We start from the raw sequence: 20977 nt of genomic DNA on the forward strand, positions 1-20977 counted from the left end.
AATGAAATCTCAGTACATCCGACTGTGGCTGATCAGACTGATATGAGCTCAGAAGGCTCTACCGCAGGTAGGGCACAGATAGTCCATGTGAATATTTTGGATAGGTATCCCAAATTTGTGCATCCCGCATTTCCTTTGTGCTGTCTCAATTCTGCTTTGCTCAAAGAGCACAGCACCGTTTCTAATGTGGGCACGCCATGCTGAGCGGTCCTGTGCCAGTGTCTCCCATGTGGCACAGTCAAATCCAAAGTTCTTGAGAGAGACCTTGAGAGTGTCCTTGTATCGTTTTTTCTGGCCACCATGTGATCGCCTGCCCCATGAGAGCTCTCCATAAAAAATGCATGAATGGATAGATGGTATAGATAGATGTTAGAGAATGAATGGATGGATAGATAGGTGATAAATAGATGATAGTCAAAGAGGTAGATAAATGGATAGGTAGACAGACAGATGATAGATGGGTAGATAGACAGATTTATTGATAGAGCAAGCATTTATTAGTTTCTAGGAACTGTAACTGTTGGAGATACAAACACAAGTAGGAAGATAGAGCCAGCCTCCAGGAGCGTGCATTCTGGTGGAAGATGACCCGCAAGGAGGAGCTGGGGAGGGGAGGAAGAGGATGTCCCAGAGATGATCAGGAAATAAAGGAAAGCCTGGATCCATGTGAAAACACAAGCTGGCCAAACAGATCCGGGGCTGGTTCCAAGAGCAGAGTCCAGGAGAGGGGGTGGAGGAGTCTGCCTAGTGAGGGGGGAAGTGGGGTAGAGAGACGGCCAGGAAGTGGCAGTTCTCACCAGAGATGGAGCCCCTGAGGCACGAACTAACAACAATAAAATTGTCTTTAAAATTCTATCAATGTTGATTAAAAATAGTGTCCTTTGAAGAGCCTACAATGGTATTAAAGTAGAAATAAAAACAAATTTCACATGCAAATGAACACAGATGCAGAACCAGGCCCTTGCTTGTGCTGTATGCTCTATCTGAAATGTACCTTCTCAATCTATGCCTAAACAGATCCTCCTCATCCTTCCCATGCTGCTTTCCTGGAGGCAGGGGTGGGGAGCCAGCGGTCTTGAGGCCACAGGTGGCTTTCTACGTCCTCAAGTGTTGCCCTCTGACTGATCCAACCTTCACAGAACAAACCCTTTTCCCTGTCTGGAGGCTTTCTCGAATTTGTCTAGCCAGAAATTCTCTTTCTTCCCTTGAAGAACCGTAGGCTCCTTCCAAATTCTGCCTTCTATGATATTTATTTGTGTCCTTGATGTCTGCCTCTGACATGACAGGAGATTCCTTGAGGGTGGGGATCCTGGTGCGGGGGGAAAGGGGTTGGATCTGGAGTCCAAAGAATTGGGCTTGAATCTCAGCTCTGCTGAACACAAACTGAACAGAATCATGAACACTCTGTGTGACCTTAATCAAGTCACTTAACACTTCTGGGCCTCAGTTTCCTCATCTGTAAAATGAGGATTGAACTAGGTGAGCTCTAAGATTGCTTCCAGCTCTGTCTGGGAGTCTATGACCTTTGGGTTTCTCAGGGCAAATAACACAGTGCCCTACACATTGAAGGGGCAGCTAAGTGGCACAGTGGATGGAGTGCTGGGCCTGAAGTCAGGAAGACTCATTTTCATCAGTTCAAATCTGGCCTCAGACATCTACTAGCTGTGTTACCCTGAGCAATCCACTTAACCCTGTTTGCCTCAGTTTCCTCATCTGTAAACAAGCTGAAAAAGAAAATGGTAAACCACTCCAGTATCTTTGTCAAGAAAATCCCATATGGGGGTCACAAAGAGTGAGACACGGTTAAAATGAATGAATGAACAATTGTACATTGAGGGTGCTCAGTAAATACTATAAGCATCTTATGAAGTCTTCTTAGGATAATCACTGAATTCAGATTTGGAGGCAAAAATCATTGCCTTTTAAAAATCATTGACATTAATGAATTCTAGGTCCTCCCCACCATTAGGCTAGCCATCCTTAGGCCAAAGGATGGGAAGTTCCACAGAAAAAGCAGGTCCAAGGCATCCAGGACTGGCACAAGCGATCTGGGGCTGTAGCCTCAAATAGCCCAACCACTCAGTTCCTCAACCTACTAACTCCTCATGACCTAATTTTCCACTCTACCTCAGCCACATATAAAGATAGTTGTAACCTTGAACTTTCTATACATTCACAAATGTCCCACCTCTATATTAAAGACTCCCTAAATCCCCTTATCTAACCATAATCTATGGACCTCTCCCTTTGCCTTCTCTTACCAAATCCTGCTCTATGCCATGACCTCCAATCCCTTGACACCTTAAATCTCTCCATGGCACTAATTCTCTCCCCTTGCATTAGTCCCTCTGTCCTCTTTTCCCAATCTTGAGTCTTTGGTGATCCAATTCAACTCTGTACTGTTCTCCTCTTGTCAATTCCTGGCCCTCTTATCATATCAATAATTATGACCCCTCAAGCCTCAGTCTTGGATCAGTCCCAAATGTTTTTACCCTTGTTTTTATATAGGTGTTGCTGAATGAAAGTGGAGAAAAATCAAACAACTGTTGTGACTGTATCTACTATAAATTTATGTTATACAACCTCAACTGGGTCCTCACTGCTACTATACCTCCTTTACCAACTCTTTATCCCACTCTCCACAGAGGTTCTACTAAACTTTTTCATCTCTCCTCAAGTCTCCCATGGTTCCCCCTGTCCCCACTCTCTCAGCTGAGAATCTTGCCTCATATTTGATAGAAAGAATTCACACCATTTGTTGTAAGCTCCTCCTTCTCCCCTTTCCTCATCTCCTATCACACCTTCTGCCACTCTCCTCCTTAAACCCTGACTCACATGATGACATGGTCTTACTCTTTATCAAGGCTAACCCCTCTACTTATCCAAGTGACCCCATGTTCCCTTCAATAGATTGTCCCCTCTGGCATTCCCACTTTCACTTATTTTCAGTGTTTCCCTCTCTACTGATTCATTCTCTATTGCCTACAAATGTGCCCACATCTCCTCTATTCTGAAAAAGCCCTCACTTGACATCCCTGCTAACCATTGTCCTACTTCTCTTCTGCCCTTTGTAGTTAACTTGTTAAAAAGGCCATCTACAATAGGTGCCTCCCCTTCCTCTCCTCCCATTATCTTACAATCTCCAGTTACTAATGATTGTCAAATCCATTGGTCTTTTCTCAATGCTCCTTCTCCTTGACCTGTCTGCATCTTTGACACTGTTGATCACTTTCTTCTCCTTAATATTCTCTTCTTTCTAGGTTTTCAGGACACCTCTCCTGGTATTCCTCCTACCTATCTGACTGTTCCTTCTCCATCTCCAGGTTATTCCCTCTAAACATAGCTGTCCCTCAGGATTCTGTCCTGGGCCCCTTTCTCTTCTCCTTTTATACTACCTCACTTGCTGATCTCCTCAGCTCCCATGCATTTAATTTCCATCTCTATGCATATAATTCTCAAATCTGCCATCCTGCCTCAATCTCTCTCCTTGCCTCCAATCTTGCATTTCCATCTGCCTTTCAGACATCTTGAACTGAATGTCCAGTAGACATCTTGAACTCAGCATACCCAAAATGGAACCCATTACCTTCCCCCTAAGTCCTCATCTCTTCCTTATTACTGTAGAAGGCAATACCATCCTCCCAGTCCCTCTAGACTCACAACCTGGGACTCATCCTAGATTCCTCACTATCTCTCACACACCAAATCCAAGCTGTTGCCAAGAACTTCTGATTTCACCTTTGCAACATCTCTCAAATAAGCCCCCTTCTCTCTTCTGACACTGCTACCACTGGTGCACATTCTTATCACCTCACACCTACATGATGGTTCTGCCTGTTTCAAGTCTCTTCCTACCACACCTCAATAAACTCCAGGGGTTCCCTGTTGACTCCAGGTGCAAATACAGAATGCTTTGTTTGGCATTCAAAGTCCTTCATAACCTAGTCCCCTCCTACCTTTCCATTCTTACACTTTACTTCCCAGCACACACTCTTCAATCCAGTGACACTGACCTCCTGGCTCTCCCACAAACAAGACACTCCATCCATCCACTTCAGGCACTTTGTCTGGCTTATCCCCAGTACCTGGAATGCCCTCTCTCCTTATCTCTGCCTCCTGAATTCCTTTAGGTCCCAATTGAAATTTCATCTCCTACCAGAAAACCTTCCCAACCCTTCTTAATTGGAGTGTCTTCCTTCGGCTCTTAATTATTTCCTGTTCATTTTGTATATAGCTTCTTTGTACATATTTCTTTACGTGTAGTCTCCTCTACCAGATGGTAGAGGAGACTTCTTGAGGGCATAGACTGGGTTTTTGGGGTTTTTTTTTTTTGCATCTTTTTGAATTGCTAGCACTTAGTAGGTGCTTAATTGACTGACTAATTATCCTCAGGGGACAGGAGGAGGCTATTTAATTATATCGAACCAGGGCATCCTCTTTTCTTCTTTCGGGTTTTCCCCTCATCCTTTAGGAAAGTCCTACGAACTAGGAGTCACTCGTATGTGTGTTGGGGGTGGCACTATCTTGGGAGCCATGAAAACCCAAGTTTGAGTTCTCCCATGGACACTTATCAGCTGTGTGATCCTGGGCAAGTCGCTTAATGTCCATTTGCCTCACTTTCCTCCTATAAAAAATGGGGATAATCCTAGCACCTTCCTCCCGGGGTAGTTGTGAAGATCAAGTGAGGTAATAATTATAAAGTGCTTAGCACAGCATCTGGCAAGTAGTAAGGATATAAATGTCAGCTATTATTATTGTTCTTACTGAGTCATTCAATCGTTTCTGACTCTTGGTGACCCCACTGGGGGTTTTCTTGGCAGAGATAAGAGAGTGGTTTGCCATTTCCTTCTCCAGCTCATTTTCCAGATGAGGAAACTGAGGCAACCAGGGTGAAGTGACTTGCCCAGGGTCACACAGCTAATAAGTGCTTGAGGCCGGATTTGAACTCAGGAAAATGAGTCTCCGATTCCAAGCCCAGTCCTCTGTGCATTATGGCACCACCTGGCTGCTCTAATCTTATCATTCTTAAGTAATTAGCATTCATTGTTACTAAATTTGTCCTTCTTCGATGAAATGGGGCTAATCGTAGCATCTATTTCACAGGTTATTGTGAGAATCAAACGAGATCCCATAAGTAAATCAAACCTTAAAGCGCTAAATCAATATTAGCCATTATTATCATTAATTATTATTACTTCTTTGGATCTTCGCTTCCCATCAAATAGTCCAATTCTCCCATTTGACAGATGAAGAAATGGAAGCCGAGGAGCTGAGTGGCCATCTGGAGGTCAGCTGGGCTGTGGCCGAGTCAAGGGTGTTACCCAAGTACCTTGACCTCCCATTTCTGTCCATCTCCCTAAGCCTCACTTCCTTCTTGGGAGTGAGCTCCAGCAGATACTGCTTTTTTTTTTTTTAAGCCTCCCTCTTGTCACCCCTCCTTGCCCTTGACAGTGAGTTCGATTGTATTTCATGAATTGCAAGTGTCAGATTCCTGACTGGAAGGGAAGGAAAATGTGGGGAGTGGTGGGGGGTGAAGCATGGCTTGTATTTTTTCTCAGTTAAAAAATGTGCTCCTCTGGGCAGGTTCTCTGCTGCCAACTGGGTGCCCATTCAGGGCACTGTCAGCCCCAACTCTCACCCTGTGGGAGCTGCTTGGCTTGCTTCTGGACAGTTATCATTTTTTTCAGGTCTAAGAAGGATGTTTCACCTTGATGCCTCCATCCAGTTCAACGCAGTAAGCTAGATTCTTGGCTTTAAAGCTTTGCTAATGAGATGTATGAAGGGAGGGAGACCCAAGTGCAGGCAGATGCTTTCTGGAAAGTGAAGTCTGGGCAGGGTGGGGCAGGGGAGGGGAAGATGGTGGCGTTTCACCAGCAAAGAGCAACTCTCCACAGACTGAGAGCAGAGCATTCTGGCTCTGTTCAGAGAGAGCCTGAGACCCTTGGGGGCTTCAGTTAGGCTGGGGCTTTGCAGAATCGCATCCAGCTAACTTTGAGGGGGGAAGGTTGGGGTTATGCCTGGGGAAACCTTAGTGAGAAACATCAAGTCAGCTGGCAAGGGGAGTGGAAGAGCAGCTTAGTCAGCTTATGAAAGATTCCTCCATAGACTGCTGGCTTCTTGGGAATTCATGCCATCCCTAAACTAGCCAGGGGAAGCCCAGCCTCTGCATGGTGTATCAGAAAAGAGGAAGGAGAGACCTCAGTTAAAATCTTGGTTCTGGGACATAATAGCTGTGAGACCTTACACGAGCAACTGAACCCCTCGGAAGCCTCATTTCTCCTATCTGTGAAGTGGGCATAATAATGTGTCTGTGCAATGGGGAGAAGCCCACTTCACAGGCTGAGTGAGAAGAAAGTCCCACAAATGTAATAGAAGTGCGACTTATGCCCCTTATTCAGCCTTTGCTGGACTTCATGCAGAAATGAGGCGATTGCTTCTACAAAGGAGACATGGCTTAAGCTGACATTTGGCTCCACTACAGTTTCCACCTGGAACTCCCCAGGGACCCTTACCCCAAGGCCACCCACTGGAGGAGGGTATCTACCCACTCTTTATTCTCTTTTATCCCTTGCTACAGACTCTAGGCTGCCAGGGTACTTCTCTGAGTACGTTTCCTTTTAAGGGAAAAGAATACTTCAAGACAGAATAAAAATAAAGTTGATTAAGGGGGAACCAAGGAAAGCAGAAAGACATAGGGAAAGAGCAGTGAATTTGGATTCAAGGACATGGGTTCAAATTCTGACTAAGCCACCTGCCACCTGTGTGACCTTGGGCCAGTCATGTCCCTTTTCTGGGTCTCAGTTTTTCCATCTGTAAAATGAGTAGAGGTCCTTCACCTTTTTGTGTCATAGACAGTCTGGTTAAGCCTTAGGGACCCCTTCTCAGAGTCATGTTTTGAAATGCTTAAAATAAAATACATAAGGTTGTAAAATATCCCAATTATATTAAAATATAGTTATCAAAATATTTCTTCAAGTTTATGGCCCCAGATTAAGAAGCCCTGTGTAGCTTCCTAAACTATATTCTCTAACGATTCTCTCCCCTGTGTTTCCTGCATCAAGCTCCAGAGGATCCAGCCTCCTTGTGACCCAAAAGAGAAGGAAGCTTTTCTTCCAAGAATAACTACCCTCAACTTTACTATTCAGAATCAATCTAAGTCCCAGGGCTGTGCTGGATCTAGCTCTAGTTGGAGCTGATTGTAAAATTTTTAGTATGAGAATTTACACCTCAGGAATTGTCAAATGCTACAGATCAGGGCATGATTTATTGTTTTGTTGATTGTCTAGACGAGAAAGCAATAGAGAAAAAGACAATAATGCATAGTAAACTTAAAAGTGTATCATGTGTACAAAGTCTGTTTTTTAAAAGCTAGTTGTTAAACATTTGCCAGCACACTTCTGAGCTAGACTCTGCCATGGACCAAAGATTATGAACCAGATTGCAATCTCAGGCTAACTCTTAAGCAATCGGGAAGCTTCTAGATAGTTGATGGGCGTTGGATGCTCAAAATAAACCTTCCTACTCGACCGCTGTGTTTGAAGTCACTGCCTCCTGGAGAAAGCATCACATGATCCAATATATCACCATAGGGACCTACCATATCTAACCCCCCAAAAGAGAAGGATTTAGTTACACAATTCTAGAAGCATCTCTTAAGCATTTGCTATCTGCCAGGCCCTGCGCTGGATAACAAAGATACAAAGACAAAAAGTCAATATGTAAGTCCTGGAGGAGCTTACATTTTAAGGGGCAGGTGGGATTTGCACACAGAGAGGTAAACCTGTGTATAAAATAAATGCGGTGTCACTGGCCAGCAATAATAATGGAAGACATCAGAAAAAGTCTCCCGTGAACTAAGGCTAAGAGAACTAACCTTGGAAGGAAGTTAGGGATTCAGGGAGGGGGGTGGTAAGGAGGAAGCACAATCCAGGCATGGGGAAGCATCCTATGCAAAGGCACAAATGGAGATGGGAGCTGTATGCAATCTGGAAAGATAAACTAGAATCAGACTGGGAAGGGCTTTAAATACTATCCAGAGAAGTCTGTGCGCTGTCCTAGAGGCACTAGCCAGCCATGAAAACTTTTTGAGTGGGGGATTACCTTGATTTTAGAATCCATTTTCCCCTTTCACATCTTCTTCTCATTCCTTAAGAGCTGAAGGCGACCTCAGAGCCCATGTAGTCCACTTCTCCCCTATTTGACAAGTGAGAAAATTAAGGGGAGGAATAGATTAGAAGTAGTTGGGTGGCTGGACCTAGAGTCAAGAAGACCTGAATTCTAATCCTACTTCAGATACTTACTAGCAATATGACCTTAGATAAGTCACTTAACTTGTTTGCCCCAATTTCCTCATCTGTAAAATGAGGATAATAGCCTCAGTCTCTCAGGATTGTTTCAAAGATCCAAGTAAAGCTCTTAACACATGCCTAGTACACCCTAGGTGCTTAATAGGTGCTTCTTCCCTTCCCCCTTTCCATATGTATAGTGCTTTGCAGACCCCAAAAGTGACATATAAATGCTATTACCCAAGGCAAGGGAGGCAGCTAAGTGATTCGGTGCATAGAGCACCGACCCTGGAGTCAGAAGGACCTGAGTTTAAATCTGGCCTCAGACACACACTAGTTGTGTGATCCTAGACAAGTCACTGACCCCTTTGCCTCCCAAAACAAAGAAAAACAAGAGGGGGGTGTAGGATAAATGGAATCATAGGTTGTTGTTTTTCCAGAAAAGAACATCCCTAAGATGATGCCTTGACTTGCTCATGAGTTGGATTTAAGTGGAGTAAGGAATTTTCTCAGATGATGAAACCAACACTCTGGTGACTTGCCCAAGGTCATACAACTAGTAAGTGACAGAACTGGGAACTGAATCTAGTTCTCTTAGAGAACCATCTTTATAGCTATTTTTAAAAAAAAGTTTCTATTTTGCTCCTAAGTGCTTAAAATGTTGCCCATAGGCTAATTCATGTTTATATCATGCTCTAGGGTTTCTGAGGTATTTTTCCCTCCGTATAACCCTGGGCCTCATCCCCAGTCCACAAATGAGAACCCCAAGGGTTCCCTTTCCTGCCAGCTCTCTAAATTTTAAGATTCTGTCATTTGCAGGCCTTGGAAGGCAGACCCACTCAGAGAAAAATGCAGCAGAGAAAAATGGGTCACTTAGCAGAGCCGTACCACTGTTGACCAGCAGAGTACTTGAAAGACAGTGTAGCATTGCAGAAAGGGCCCTGGCTCTGGAGTCAGAAGGCCTGGGTTCAAAACTTGCCTTGGCTATATACTCCCAGTGTGACTTTGGGAGAGTCACTTATCTTTCCTTGAGCCCTCAGTTTTTTCAAGGGGAAAAAGTGATTGGGCATAGGCTGGAGGGTCTCTGAGGTCCCTCCTAGCTCTCAATCCATGTTCACTAGTCCTAATTTGGTGTACTAATTCCTCTGTATTACAAACCTCAATTGAGAACATTAGGCCATGTTGCACGTGGCTTTTGCCTGTCACCTATCTAATGTCAACACCCTGCTTCTGGCTCCCCATAGAAAAACATCCCACAGATTTGGCCCAAGAAACTGGGAATGGATTTTTTATTTCCAGAAGCTACCAGTGTAAAAAAATTCACTGAGTTGTTTCTTCTCCAATCTGAAGCAGTATTTGAGAGGCTCAGTGGGTGGTGCTACAGTATATGAACTTGAGTTTCAAAACCTAAAACAAGCCCTGAAACAGGAAGGAGAGAGAGAGAGAGAGAGAGAGAGAGAGAGAGAGAGAGAGAGAGAGAGAGGGAGAGAGAAGCCAAAGGTAAGAAGAAAAGAGATTTAGTACCCTTTAAGCAGGTTTTTATGCTTCTTCTGTGTCTCCCAGTGACCTGTTACATACAAAAATGGCCCCCCTTTCCTTTCTTGCAAACTGTCATCCTCTGGATTATTTATTTTGGGGTGTGCAGAATCAAACTGGCCTGTTTTCCACATGTGACTGGGAACTCCTATCCCACATCCTACCCTCGAGATAAAAGCAGAGACATAAATTGTTCCACGTTCTTGTCTCTTGCAGGGCCTTGATCCTGAGAGCTGACAGAGATGAGCTGATGCAGCCCCGGCATGGTTCTCAGCACTACTCATATTTCCTATGAAAGAAACCATTGGCATTATAAACACATTGGGGAACCATCAAAGCCCTTCTTGCATTAGAGGAAGGGAAAATGGGACATTTAAGAAAGCAGTTTATCAGCAAACTTGCCTTCTGAGTCCAGCAACAGGAAGGAGAGGGTGAGGGGCTAGTGTCCAGGGGGCAGTGGTTCCCATCGGGAGGTGTGGGGATTTTTTAGGCCTTTGTTTTCCTTCCTGAGCCAAAATAATAATAAGCACTGTCTGAGAGAGATTAAATACAACTACTGTTACCCTATCGGCAGCTGCAGATACACAGACCCCTGCGCCCTTCCCTTAGAGTGAGTGGTGGAAAAGAATTGATTCTGGAAAATATGAACCTCACACCAGCCCAACCAGGAAACTTGATTTGTAAATAAAGAGGCTTGTGTGGATAATTATTGGGCAGGAGATAAGTTATAGAATGATAGACGATCAGAACCAGAGGATTCCTTAGAATGTTGAATGTTCAAATATAGTGTAACAGATTGGGAGAGGACTTTATAGAATGTTAGATCAGCTGGAAGAATTGTGAACACAGAATATTGGGATGTAGCAGTCAGACCTGGAAGAGACCTCCAACTAGAGCATGACAAGAATGAATGTTAATGCTGGAAAGGGTCTTAGAACACAAAACGTTAGAGCATAGAATGTTAGGGCCAGAAAGAACTTTGGAAAGTAGAGAGTCAGACCTGAAAGAATCTTTAAAACAGTGATTATCACAGTATCAAATGGTAATTCAAAAAGGGACCTCGGAATACAGAATGTTAGAATATAGGATGTTTGAACACAGAAAGTGAGACTTAGAATAGTGTAGAATAAAGAATCTTGGGATATAGAATGGCAGAGATGGAAGGGTTCATGCAATCCCATCTTATTTTTTGAATGGAGAAACTAAGGTTCAGCAAATTCACCCTGCAAATTAGTGGCAGAATGGGGAAAGAACCCAGGTTTCCTGGTTCTCAGCCCTGTATTTTTGCTACTAAAAGGCTATGCGAATAATTGCAATTCTCCCTTCACGTTTTCTAGCGTTCCTATGCCAACGTTTTGAATCTGACTTTGAAACTAAGAAGTAATGGGTCTGAAGGTGTCCCGTTTACCTCAAGTGGGCAAATTGAGGAAAAAAATGGGAGTGGAAGGAGGATTTCTTCAAGGCCTCAGCATCCAGGCCTGTGCTATCAGCAGGTTTGGAGGGTTCTTTCCAAAAAGGGCCCTGGATCTACAAAAGACCCAGGAGCCTGGCAGGTGTTGAGGCCTCAACAGGCCCCTTCTCCGCTCAAAGAGGGAGCCTTTCAGAGAACCCCCCACCCCCAGCAGCCAGGCTCTGTGGTTAACATACAGTGCGTTTTTTTGTCTGAAGTGGAGACAACTCAAGCCACCCCAGGCCGTCCATCATCACCGACTCCCCCTCCCCTTGTCCTCTCATAGTATAATTAAGGGCTATTGCTGGTGCCAGTGACTGATCCTAGGAAGCGTCGTGCTCTCTCTCGCCCCCTAACATGCTTGAAATATTTCCCCTCTCAATTTATTCATGATTTATATATTTGACCCCCTGAGGGCCAGACAGCCCATCGTGGTCCCCTTTGTTATTCGCTCCTTGTAAAACCCCTTTTATGGGATGGGAGGGCCGCTTCTTCGAGGGGCTGACCGTTAACTTATTTTGACTCGAGCTGGGCCCGGGAGAGCCAAGCCAGCCGTGATGGGATGGGGAGCCTGGGGGGGTGGGGGCGGACGTTTGGCTGCCCCTGTAGATGGTGAGTGCGAGTGTATGTGTGTGTGTGTCCTTTGGATTCCCCCATCCTGCCGGCTGCGGGGGCGACATTATTCCTCAGCCTCCCGGCTGGGGAAGGGGCCGTCCATGTTCCGTTTTCCCTTGGGACAGAGAGCTATGTAGGACACAGGGTGGTGTGTTTGTGACCACGAGGGGCTGCCCAGGCTGCAACCCCAGTCTTTTTCTCCGGGCTGAATCGGGAAAGGAGACTTTTGCCTGGGAATCTGGAAGGGGAAGGGGGGTGGGGAGAAAAGCCTCCTCCAACTTAATCACATTCACATGACCAATCCCCAAATAAGAGGGAGAAATAAAATGTGTAAAGCGAAAGGGGGAGGGGGAGTGGAGGAGGAAAGGGCTGGTTTCTGAAGCGAAGGGGATGGGAGAGGGGAGGAGAGAGGCGGGGAGCGGGTTGGTCAGCGGTGTTGGCCCTTCCTTCTCCTCCTCCTTCCCCCGCGGGGAAGCTGTGAGGCAGCCGCGCGGATGTGAAAGTCCGCGGCTAGGCTGGGCTAGGCTGGGCTAGGCTGGGCTAGGCTGGGCTAGGCTGGGCTAGGCTGGGCTAGGCTGGGCTAGGCTGGGCGGGCACGCGGCGGGGCCAGAGCAGGAGCCGGACAGGACTTGGGCTGCGGGAGGGCGTTACGAGAGCTGCTGGAGCCGCGCAGGAAACAGGTTTAGCAGCGAGCCCCCCCCCCCCCCCCACTTCCCAACAGCTCCCCCCACCCGCCCGCCCCCCTCCCCAGCCCCTGCCCCTCCCTCCCCGCTCTCCGGCTGCTAGCTCCGGCAGCTCCAAATGCACTCGGCTGCGCTGCAGCTCAGGAGGCGTCAGGATGGCTCCTCCTGCCGCGGGAGGCGCAGCCCGTAGCCCCCGGCTCCTGGGGGTGATGACCCCCCTGCTGCCGCCGCTGCCGCTCCTGCTGCTGTTGCTGCCGCCTCTGCTCGGGGGGAGCGCCGCGCTGGAGATCCAACGGCGGTTCCCCTCGCCCACCCCGACCAACAACTTCGCTCTGGACGGCCCCGGGGGGAAGGTGTACCTGGCGGCGGTAAACAGGCTGTACCAGCTGTCCGGTCCCAACCTGAGCCTGGAGGTGGAGGAGGCTGTGGGGCCGGTGCGGGACAACCCCCTCTGCCACGCCCCGCAGCTGCCCCAGGCCTCCTGCGAGCACCCCAAGATGCTGACCAACAACTACAACAAAATCCTCCAGCTGGACCCTGGCCAGGGCTTGGTAGTGGTCTGCGGCTCCATTTACCAAGGCTTCTGCCAGCTGAGGCGCCTGGGCAACATCTCGGCTGTGGCCGTGAGCTTCCCCCCGACGGCTGACGGCACCGAGCCGGTCACCGTCTTCCCCAGCATGCTCAACGTAGCAGCCAACCATCCCAATGCCTCCACTGTGGGCCTGGTGCTGGAGCCGCCGTCGGGGGTCCTGGGAGGTGCCAGTCCCAGCGGGACCCGGCTGCTGGTGGGAGCCACCTACACCGGCTTCGGGAGCCAGTTCTTCCCCCGGAACCAAAGCCTGGAGGACCACCGCTTCGAGAACACCCCGGAGATCGCCATCCGCTCCCTGGACACGCGCGGCGACCTGGCCAAGCTCTTCACCTTCGACCTCAACCCCTCCGACGACAATATCCTCAAGATCAAGCAACGGGCCAAGGCTCTGCACAAACTGGGCTTCGTGCGCGCCTTCCTGCACCCGGGCAGCGGCGGCCCGGCGGCGCCCCGCAGACGGGACGGGCCCCGGGCACCCACGAGCCCGGCCTACGCCTATCTGGCGCTCAACAGCGAGGCCAAGGCTGGAGACAAGGAGAGCCAGTCTCACAGCCTGCTGGCCCGCATCTGCCTCGGCTGGGGGCCGGCCGCGGGGCCCGGCGGGGCGGCCGCCGAGACCAAGAAGCTCACCGAGTCCTACATCCAGCTGAGGCTGCACTGCGGCGGCCCGGCTGGCGGCGAGGTCTTCAACCGTCTGCTGTCCGTGTTCCCGGCGGCGGCCGAAGACATGCTGTTCGGCGTGTTTGAGCGGGCAGCCCCTGGCGGCGCCGGGACCCGCGCGCAGTCGGCCCTCTGCGTGTTCCGTTTCACGGACATCGAGGGCGCGATCCGGGCGGCGCGCAGAGCGTGCTTCGTGGACCCCTCGCCCGACGTGGTCGCCGTCCTGGAGAGTGTGGTCCAGGGCACCGGGCCGGCTTGCGAGAAGAAAAGGAACATCCAGGTACGCCGCGGCAGGGGGCATGGGGAGCGGGGTGGGGAGCCAAAGGGAGAGGGGTGACCCCCGTATTGGGAAGAGAAGGTGAGTCAGCGTTTGTGTGTGAGCACAGGTGGACGTTTGGGGGAGCATTCTGACCCCCACCTTCCTCCCTCTTCAGTCTCTTTTCCTTCTTTCCCAGTAGGTATGCTGAATTCTGGGCAAAAGCTTTCTCCTCTTTTCCCGACAAGCCCCTTCCTCCCATCCCTCCCTCTTATCCCATCCCTTTCCATTCCTCCCCCCTTGAAAGTGCAGGACCTACACAGCAGGCGTTCCCGGGGCAGGGGATCCACACTCCCTTCCTTGCCGGTGTGTGTCCGAGGATCCAGGACAAACTTTTCAGCCAATCAGGAAGGCTTGCAACTGCCCTGAGAGATTTGGGGCCGCCTCCTCAGAACCCTGCAATTCTCTGACCCCTCGGGCCTTTCCAGGGGTGGGTAGAATGGCCTCCTCTTCATAATCAGGCTTTTCTCTGGAAGCTTTTCCTAACAATGGCAAGAAGTCCCAGCAGCTTTCAGAGGCTGCGACCTAGCTCTCTCTCCTTGGAAGTTAGGAAGGGTCAGTGACCTGGCGGGGCTCTCCCTTCCCTGAGCTTGTGGAGCTGAGTAGATAAGTCCCAGCTGGGAAGTGTCTGTCCTGCTCCAAGCGCGGGGTCAAATCTGTGGCGGAGGCACCTGGGATGACGCCGCCTTCCGTCCCCCGCCCTTGACCCTTATGACCTCCCTTAAACCTTGTCTCTAGCTCCTCACATCTCCAGAGAATTTCCTTGTCCCTAAACAAGAGAGACAGCGTGTGGAAGTGATTAGGGAGCTGTCCTCCAAGCTAGGCAGAAGCCCCGGTTCCCTGTTGCCTCTGACTTTTACCGTCTGACAGTGGACAAATTACTTACTCTCTGAACATTCTAGCCCAGTGGGGTCAAACACAAAACCCAGTACTGAGGAGTGTTCCAGAACCAGATTCAAATGTAATTGGGAAACGTTTAACAAAAATAGATTAAAATGCAATCAAGCATAGATAATGTTAGTATGTGGTTTTCTAGGTTGATGTCTGGCTGCAGGGATCCTTAGGATATTTTTATTTGAGTTGGATAAGAGTCTAGAACCCCTTTACCCCCCAGCCTACAAGTTGCAGGGAATGCACTGGCCTACATCGGTAGCTTCTGACCAAAGGCAGGAGCTAAAGAGGCTCTCAAAAGGTGCCTTCCTGTGTTCAAGCTGTCATCACCTGTACCATGGTCAAATCTTGTGAAGGCCAGGGACAGTGAGCACCCTCCGGGAGGAAGGAGAGAAGGCCGTGTGTGTGTGTGTGTGTGTGTGTGTGTGTGTGTGTGTGTGTGTGTGTGTGTGTGTGTGTGGTGTTTATAAACTTTTGGTCTGATGGGGAGTTACTCTGACTCCTCTTTGGGTTAGCACAGAGCCAAGCACATAGTGGTTTTCACCCACCCCCTCTTCCTTTGGGAATCATCTTCATTCCCACGTTCCCCAGGCCCCAGTGACCAGTGGTGACTCAGAGCCCTGCTTGGGTTGTTGCCTTTTCTTTGGAGAGGGCTGGGAGGGCAGGGGATTTGGAGGATGTTGGGGCAATCCCAGCTGCTCTCTATGCTCACTGGGCTAGGTTCAGCAGTGGGAGGCCAGCAAGAGGGGGGAGGCTCTGGGGGCATCTAAACGGCCTTGCCTTGTGGATTCCAGGGGAATCTGCCTTTCAACCACTTTGGGAAATATACACATTAGGAAGATACAGGGACATTCTTCTTCCTTAAAGAAAGAGGCACTAACTTGAAGGATGTGATGTTTGATTTTTCCTAAGGAGAGAAATTCACTTTTTAGAAATAAAGGGACATGTCGATGTAGCTGCGTTGCTCTGTGGGCCCCAGTAGGGCTATGTGACAGGTGATGGGGCTCTGGCTGACTTTCTGCCCCTGGGGAAGGGACAGGAAGTTTCATGGGCATGGTCAGCTGTTTCCCCCTTTTCTTTCTATGATCTTGCTCAGTGGTGCCATCTTGGCACCAACAGATAGGGCCAGCTGCCTGGCTGGCACCAGGACCAGGATATCCAGGAGCCAATAGGGTTAGCTTCTTGTCTGTGGTGGTGGTTTGGATCTTTATAGGCATCAAACCACTGTCTCTTACTTAGAAAATGATAACCTTGGTGCATTAAGTCCTTGAGTCTTCTAATTGAGCAGATAGTGGTCAGATTCAAAGTTGGTTTTGTATGTGCACATATTATTTGGAAGTGCACAATTCTGTATCTGTCTGAGATCTCTTCTATCTTAGATTAGAATCTAAATCTGGCCCTCCTGCAGAGAGATGTCTCAGGGACCCTTGTTGTCTCCTAAATTCCCTTGTACCAGAGAATGAATGAGTTAATCCAATGTGATCTCTCCTTTGGTTTTCTTGGATTTTGCAGACAAAAATAGCTAAGAAGTTTGGGGTTGGGTTCCCTCAGCCTAATTCAAGAGTTCATTGGTTCAGGTATCTGTCTATTTCTCTAGGATCAAATACAAAATCAACCTTCAGAGCCCTTCATAACCCAGCTTGCTTCTTTTTTTTCAGTCTTCTTATACCTTACTCCTTAACACTCTCATCCTTCCAGTGGCACTGGTCTTCTGGCTGTCCCTAGAACAAGATACTCCATCTCTCAGCTTCAGGCATGTCTCTGGCTGTCTTCCCTGCCTGGAACCTGCTTCGTCTTCCTCTCCACCCACTAACTTCCCTGGCTTCCTTCAGGTCTTAGCTAAAATCCCATCTTCTGGTAGAAATCCTTCAGGAGGATTTAGACCTTCAATTCTTGTGCTTTCCTTCTTTTAATTATTTCCTATTTATCCTGCATATAGCTTGTACAGGTCCATTTGTTTATTGTCTCTCCTATTAAATTTTAAGCTCCTTGAGGGCAGGGGCTGTCTTTTGCCTCTTTTTGTATCTCCATGGCTTAGCATGGTGCCTGGCACATTGTAGGCACTTAATAAATGTTTACTGATTAATGGATATTCATGCTTTCCGCTATAGATACTAATATGAGAAAGCAGAGTAGCCCAGTGAAAAGAGCACTGACTCTGGGGTCAGAGGACCTGGATTCAAATTCTACCTGTCTCTTACTACCTTTGCAGTCCTGAGCATGTCATTTAACTTTCCTGAGTCTCAGTTTCTTTATCTGTAAAATGGGCAGGATTAGACTGCCCATGGGCTATGTATATTTCAATACCTTATTTAATGTGTAATCTTAATAGTGTCAATACTCCCTTTCCCCGGTATACCTTGAAATCCTGCTGTGTCTTCTCATTTTGAGTTTCTCTGGTCCTTCTCTTTCTACCCAATGTGTTGGAGGTTTTCCTTCTTCTGATTCTTATAATATTTTAGGGGTACCATTGCAATACTTGGTCTGTCCATTGGTTATCCCCCATTCTTTTTTTCAGTCTTCTGACTTCTTTTATCCCATCATCCATTATCCTGAATGGTTTGGGTTTTGCTTTGGAGGGGAGGGAGGGAAGGGGAGAGGGAGAGGCAGAGGGAGAGAGAGAGGGAGAGGGGGAATGAGAGACAGAGCACTTCACAGAGGGGATAATAGATTGAAAACTGGTCTTGAAGCTAGGAAGACCTGAGTTCAAGTCCTCTCTTTGAACACTGTGACTCTGGGCAAATTACTTTAGGCAGATCTCTAAAAATTGAGCCACTGGGGGGTGCCATAGTGCACAGAGCACTCAGGCCTGGAGTCAGGAAAACCTGAGTTCAAATGTGACTCCACACTTACTAGCTTTGTGACCCTGGGAAGGTCACTTAACCTGCTTGTTTCCGTTTCCTCATCTGTAAAATGGGGATAATCATAGCACCTTCTGGAGTTGTTGTGAGGACAAAGTGAGATCATATTTGTAAAGCAGTTATCACAGTGCCTGGGACATGGTTAAGTGTTAGCTGTTATGGTTGTTATTGTTAAAACCAAGCTGCAGAGAAGGTGTCAGCCTGCACCAGTAGAGGGAGTTCCCTCATCTGGGAGTGCCCTATACCAGTGAACTAACAGGCTCAGTGCCTATATCTATCCCATGATAATAATTGCCACCTACATATCACTTTTGATGTATATTATGTATCACATATATATTTGATATAATCATATCTTATTTGGTCCTCGTAGTCAATTGTTATCCTCATGTTTCAGATGTGAAATCTGAGGGGCTGAGAGGCTCAGTAATTTTCTCATTGTCATTTAGTTAACGAGTGTCGGTGGTAGGATTCGCACACAGACTTAGAGTCTTTCTGGCTCCTCTATATCTTACACTGTACTACTCTGTCTGCTTAGGACGGTCAAAAGCCATAAAGAATCTTTGGGGGACTGAGAGGAGGGGGCTTGAGGGTAGGGGAGAGGGTAATATCAAATATCTGCAGAATGCAGTATCCATAAGCCATCTTTGGAGGGCGTTAGACACCCTGTAAAAATTCTGATCTTTTGGAAATTTTGCTCTGAGACACCGCTGGAAAACATCGTCCCCTTCCCCCCTTGCGTTACTTTGGAAGAAAATCTGTCTGATTTTCTTTTTTAATCATTGAGTTTGCCAGGAAGTTAACAAGCAGTGTTTTATTTCTAGGTCCCAGGACGGGTCTGTAGAGACAGGGCCTGCAAGATTGTGTTTCTCAGCCCTGCAGTATTTAACATCAATTTCCCACCTTTGAGACAATGAAATATTTGAACGTACCTTAAATTCCAGCCCTGGGAATACAGCAGGAGAACAGATTAGCAGAGAGGCGGCAGCTTCTGGGGTTAAGTTATGGTTAGGGCCTGCCTGTGTTGCCATGAGAAAATCCCAGTATTTGCAGTTGTTTTGTGGGTCCCAAGCTTCTGTTTGCCTTTCCAGAGATATGGGAGCATTTTGGAGGATATTGGAGGGGAATTTGGATTCTAAATTGTTCACTTTTTATAGAGTTGATGGGACTCAAGGTACACTGAAAAGAAGGCTAGATTTTGAGTCAGGACCTTGACTCAGATCACAGCTTAAACTGTGGTTTAATTCTGCACATATTTAGAAGCTGCTTTCCACAGTGGAACTTCCAGGGGGCAGGCACTACTTAATTTCTGTCTTTTTTTACATAGTACCTACCAAAGTGCCTGGCACACAGTAGGTACTTAATAAGTGCTGGCTGATTGATTTGACCTATGAGCCTTGCAGTCTGAGGAATCCTCTAGTTTAGTATTCTCGTTTGACAGGTGGATAATCTGATCCAAAGGAATGAATAACCTTGTCCAAGGCACTGTGTCTAGTTCATGGCAGAATAGGGACTAGAACCCTGTTTGGATTCTCATTCGTAGGCTCATAGGATGTAAAGCTAGAAGGGAATTTGGACTAGATGACCCCTAACCTTTCATTTTACAAATAGGGAAACTGAGACCCAGAAAGGTTAAGTGATTGCTTAAGCTCACACAGGTAGAAAGGGCACAGCCAGATCTCAAACAAAGGCCTTCTCATTCCCAAAGTATTCTTTCTACTTCCTTCACCAGGTTGTCTTCTGTTTTCCATAATTCTGTACATTTTTAATACTATACTGACTCAGGGATTTGTGATTTCATGGGTGTGGGTACCTCTTCTGCCAACACAGATCGAAACCCCTCTGTAACTTGGGCAGTGGTCTTCAGGAATTCCTGTAGCCCCCAAATTCATCCTCATGTGACCAACTTGATAATTAGTGTCTCCACACTTGGCTAGGCCTGCTGCCTCCAGACAGCAAAGGAGATTTTTCAGCTGGTGGTGTTTGGTGGGCGGATATACTGTGTGGTCAAGAAAAAGGTTTTGGAGACAGCTTTAGGGTAAAGTTAGGGGATTTCCTAGGATCATAGATGGTCAGAATCAACAGGAACCTCAAAGGTGATCTAGTCCAATACCTTCATTTGACATGATAGGAAACTGAGGTTCAGAGAGGGGCAGCAATTTTACCCAAAGGCCACTCAGTAAATTACTGCCTCAGTTGGGACTAAAGTTCCAGGCTCCTGACTCTATATGCCTCTCTGTATAAAATCAGATGTTGATTACTTTGGGCCATGGAGTCAGGCCAATGTGTGCTCTGTCTGAATTAGAACAGGATGGTGAAAAGCACCAGAAATACTAATAAACAGCTCACATCTGCTTAACACTTTATAGTTTAGAAAGCACTTTCTTCTCAAGAACTCCAAGAGGTTTTAGTGAAAGTGTCATGGTGATTTGGCTAATAAAAGGCAAAATGGAGACTTGAACTCAGGTCTTCTCATGTTAATTCCTTTGCTGTTTCCAGTATACCATACTTAGCACCCACTTGTGAGAACTTGGCAAATTTCTTTCAATTTTCTGGGCCTCAGTTTCCCCATTTGTGAAATGAGTGGGCTGGGTTATATGATGTTATTGTTTGATAATTCAGTTGTATCCACCTCTTCATGACCCATTTGGAGTTTTCTTGACAAAGACACTGGAGTGGTTTGCCATTTCCTTCTCCAGCTCATTTTACAGATGAGGAAACTGAGGCAAACAGGGTTAAGTGACTTGCCTAGGATCACACAGCTAGGAAGTGAGTGTCTGAAGCCAGATTTGAAGTAAGGGAAATGAGTCTTCCTGACTTCAGGTCTGCGCTCTATCCATTGCAGCGCCACCTAGCAGCCCATTATAACTCCGTATTTCTTTGATCCTGCGCTGACTTTCTCCTGTAGGCTAGAGGGTGCCATTGAATGTTCTCCAGCAAAAAAGAGTGATCTAGAAAGTGATATGTTAGGAAGATTCATCTTGCAGGAGACTGCAGAGCACTTATTGGAGTTGGGAAAGAAAGTGGTCAGCTGGGAAACCACCCAAGTTATCAGACCAAGGGGTAGTTGCTTTGCTTTGTTTTGTGT

At 47.3% G+C, this 20977-nt stretch overlaps 1 protein-coding gene and 1 long non-coding RNA gene across 3 annotated transcripts in view; one reads left to right on the plus strand and one right to left on the minus strand.

Moving 5' to 3' along the window:
- Nucleotides 1-891: 891 nt before the first annotated feature.
- Nucleotides 892-12624, minus strand: LOC140497454 (uncharacterized). 2 transcript variants are annotated; one of them, XR_011964691.1, is made up of 3 exons: nucleotides 11230-12624; nucleotides 9986-10327; nucleotides 892-8193 (listed from the first exon to the last, which is right to left on the minus strand). It is a non-coding gene; the product is annotated as an uncharacterized lncRNA (long non-coding RNA). The 2 variants fall into 2 exon arrangements; XR_011964692.1 differs by having other exon boundaries at nucleotides 892-7602; nucleotides 8101-8193; nucleotides 9986-12606.
- Nucleotides 12581-20977, plus strand: part of PLXND1 (plexin D1) — a 201455-nt gene continuing 193058 nt past the window's right edge. The window contains exon 1 of the mRNA XM_072598409.1: nucleotides 12581-14101. Within this exon, the coding sequence (XP_072454510.1) occupies nucleotides 12725-14101 (1377 nt within the window). The 5' untranslated portion in view covers nucleotides 12581-12724. The remainder of the gene's footprint in view (nucleotides 14102-20977) is intronic.

The sequence above is a fragment of the Notamacropus eugenii genome, chromosome 3, assembly GCF_028372415.1.
Source record: "Notamacropus eugenii isolate mMacEug1 chromosome 3, mMacEug1.pri_v2, whole genome shotgun sequence".
In the NCBI taxonomy this organism is placed as follows: Eukaryota; Metazoa; Chordata; class Mammalia; order Diprotodontia; family Macropodidae; genus Notamacropus; species Notamacropus eugenii.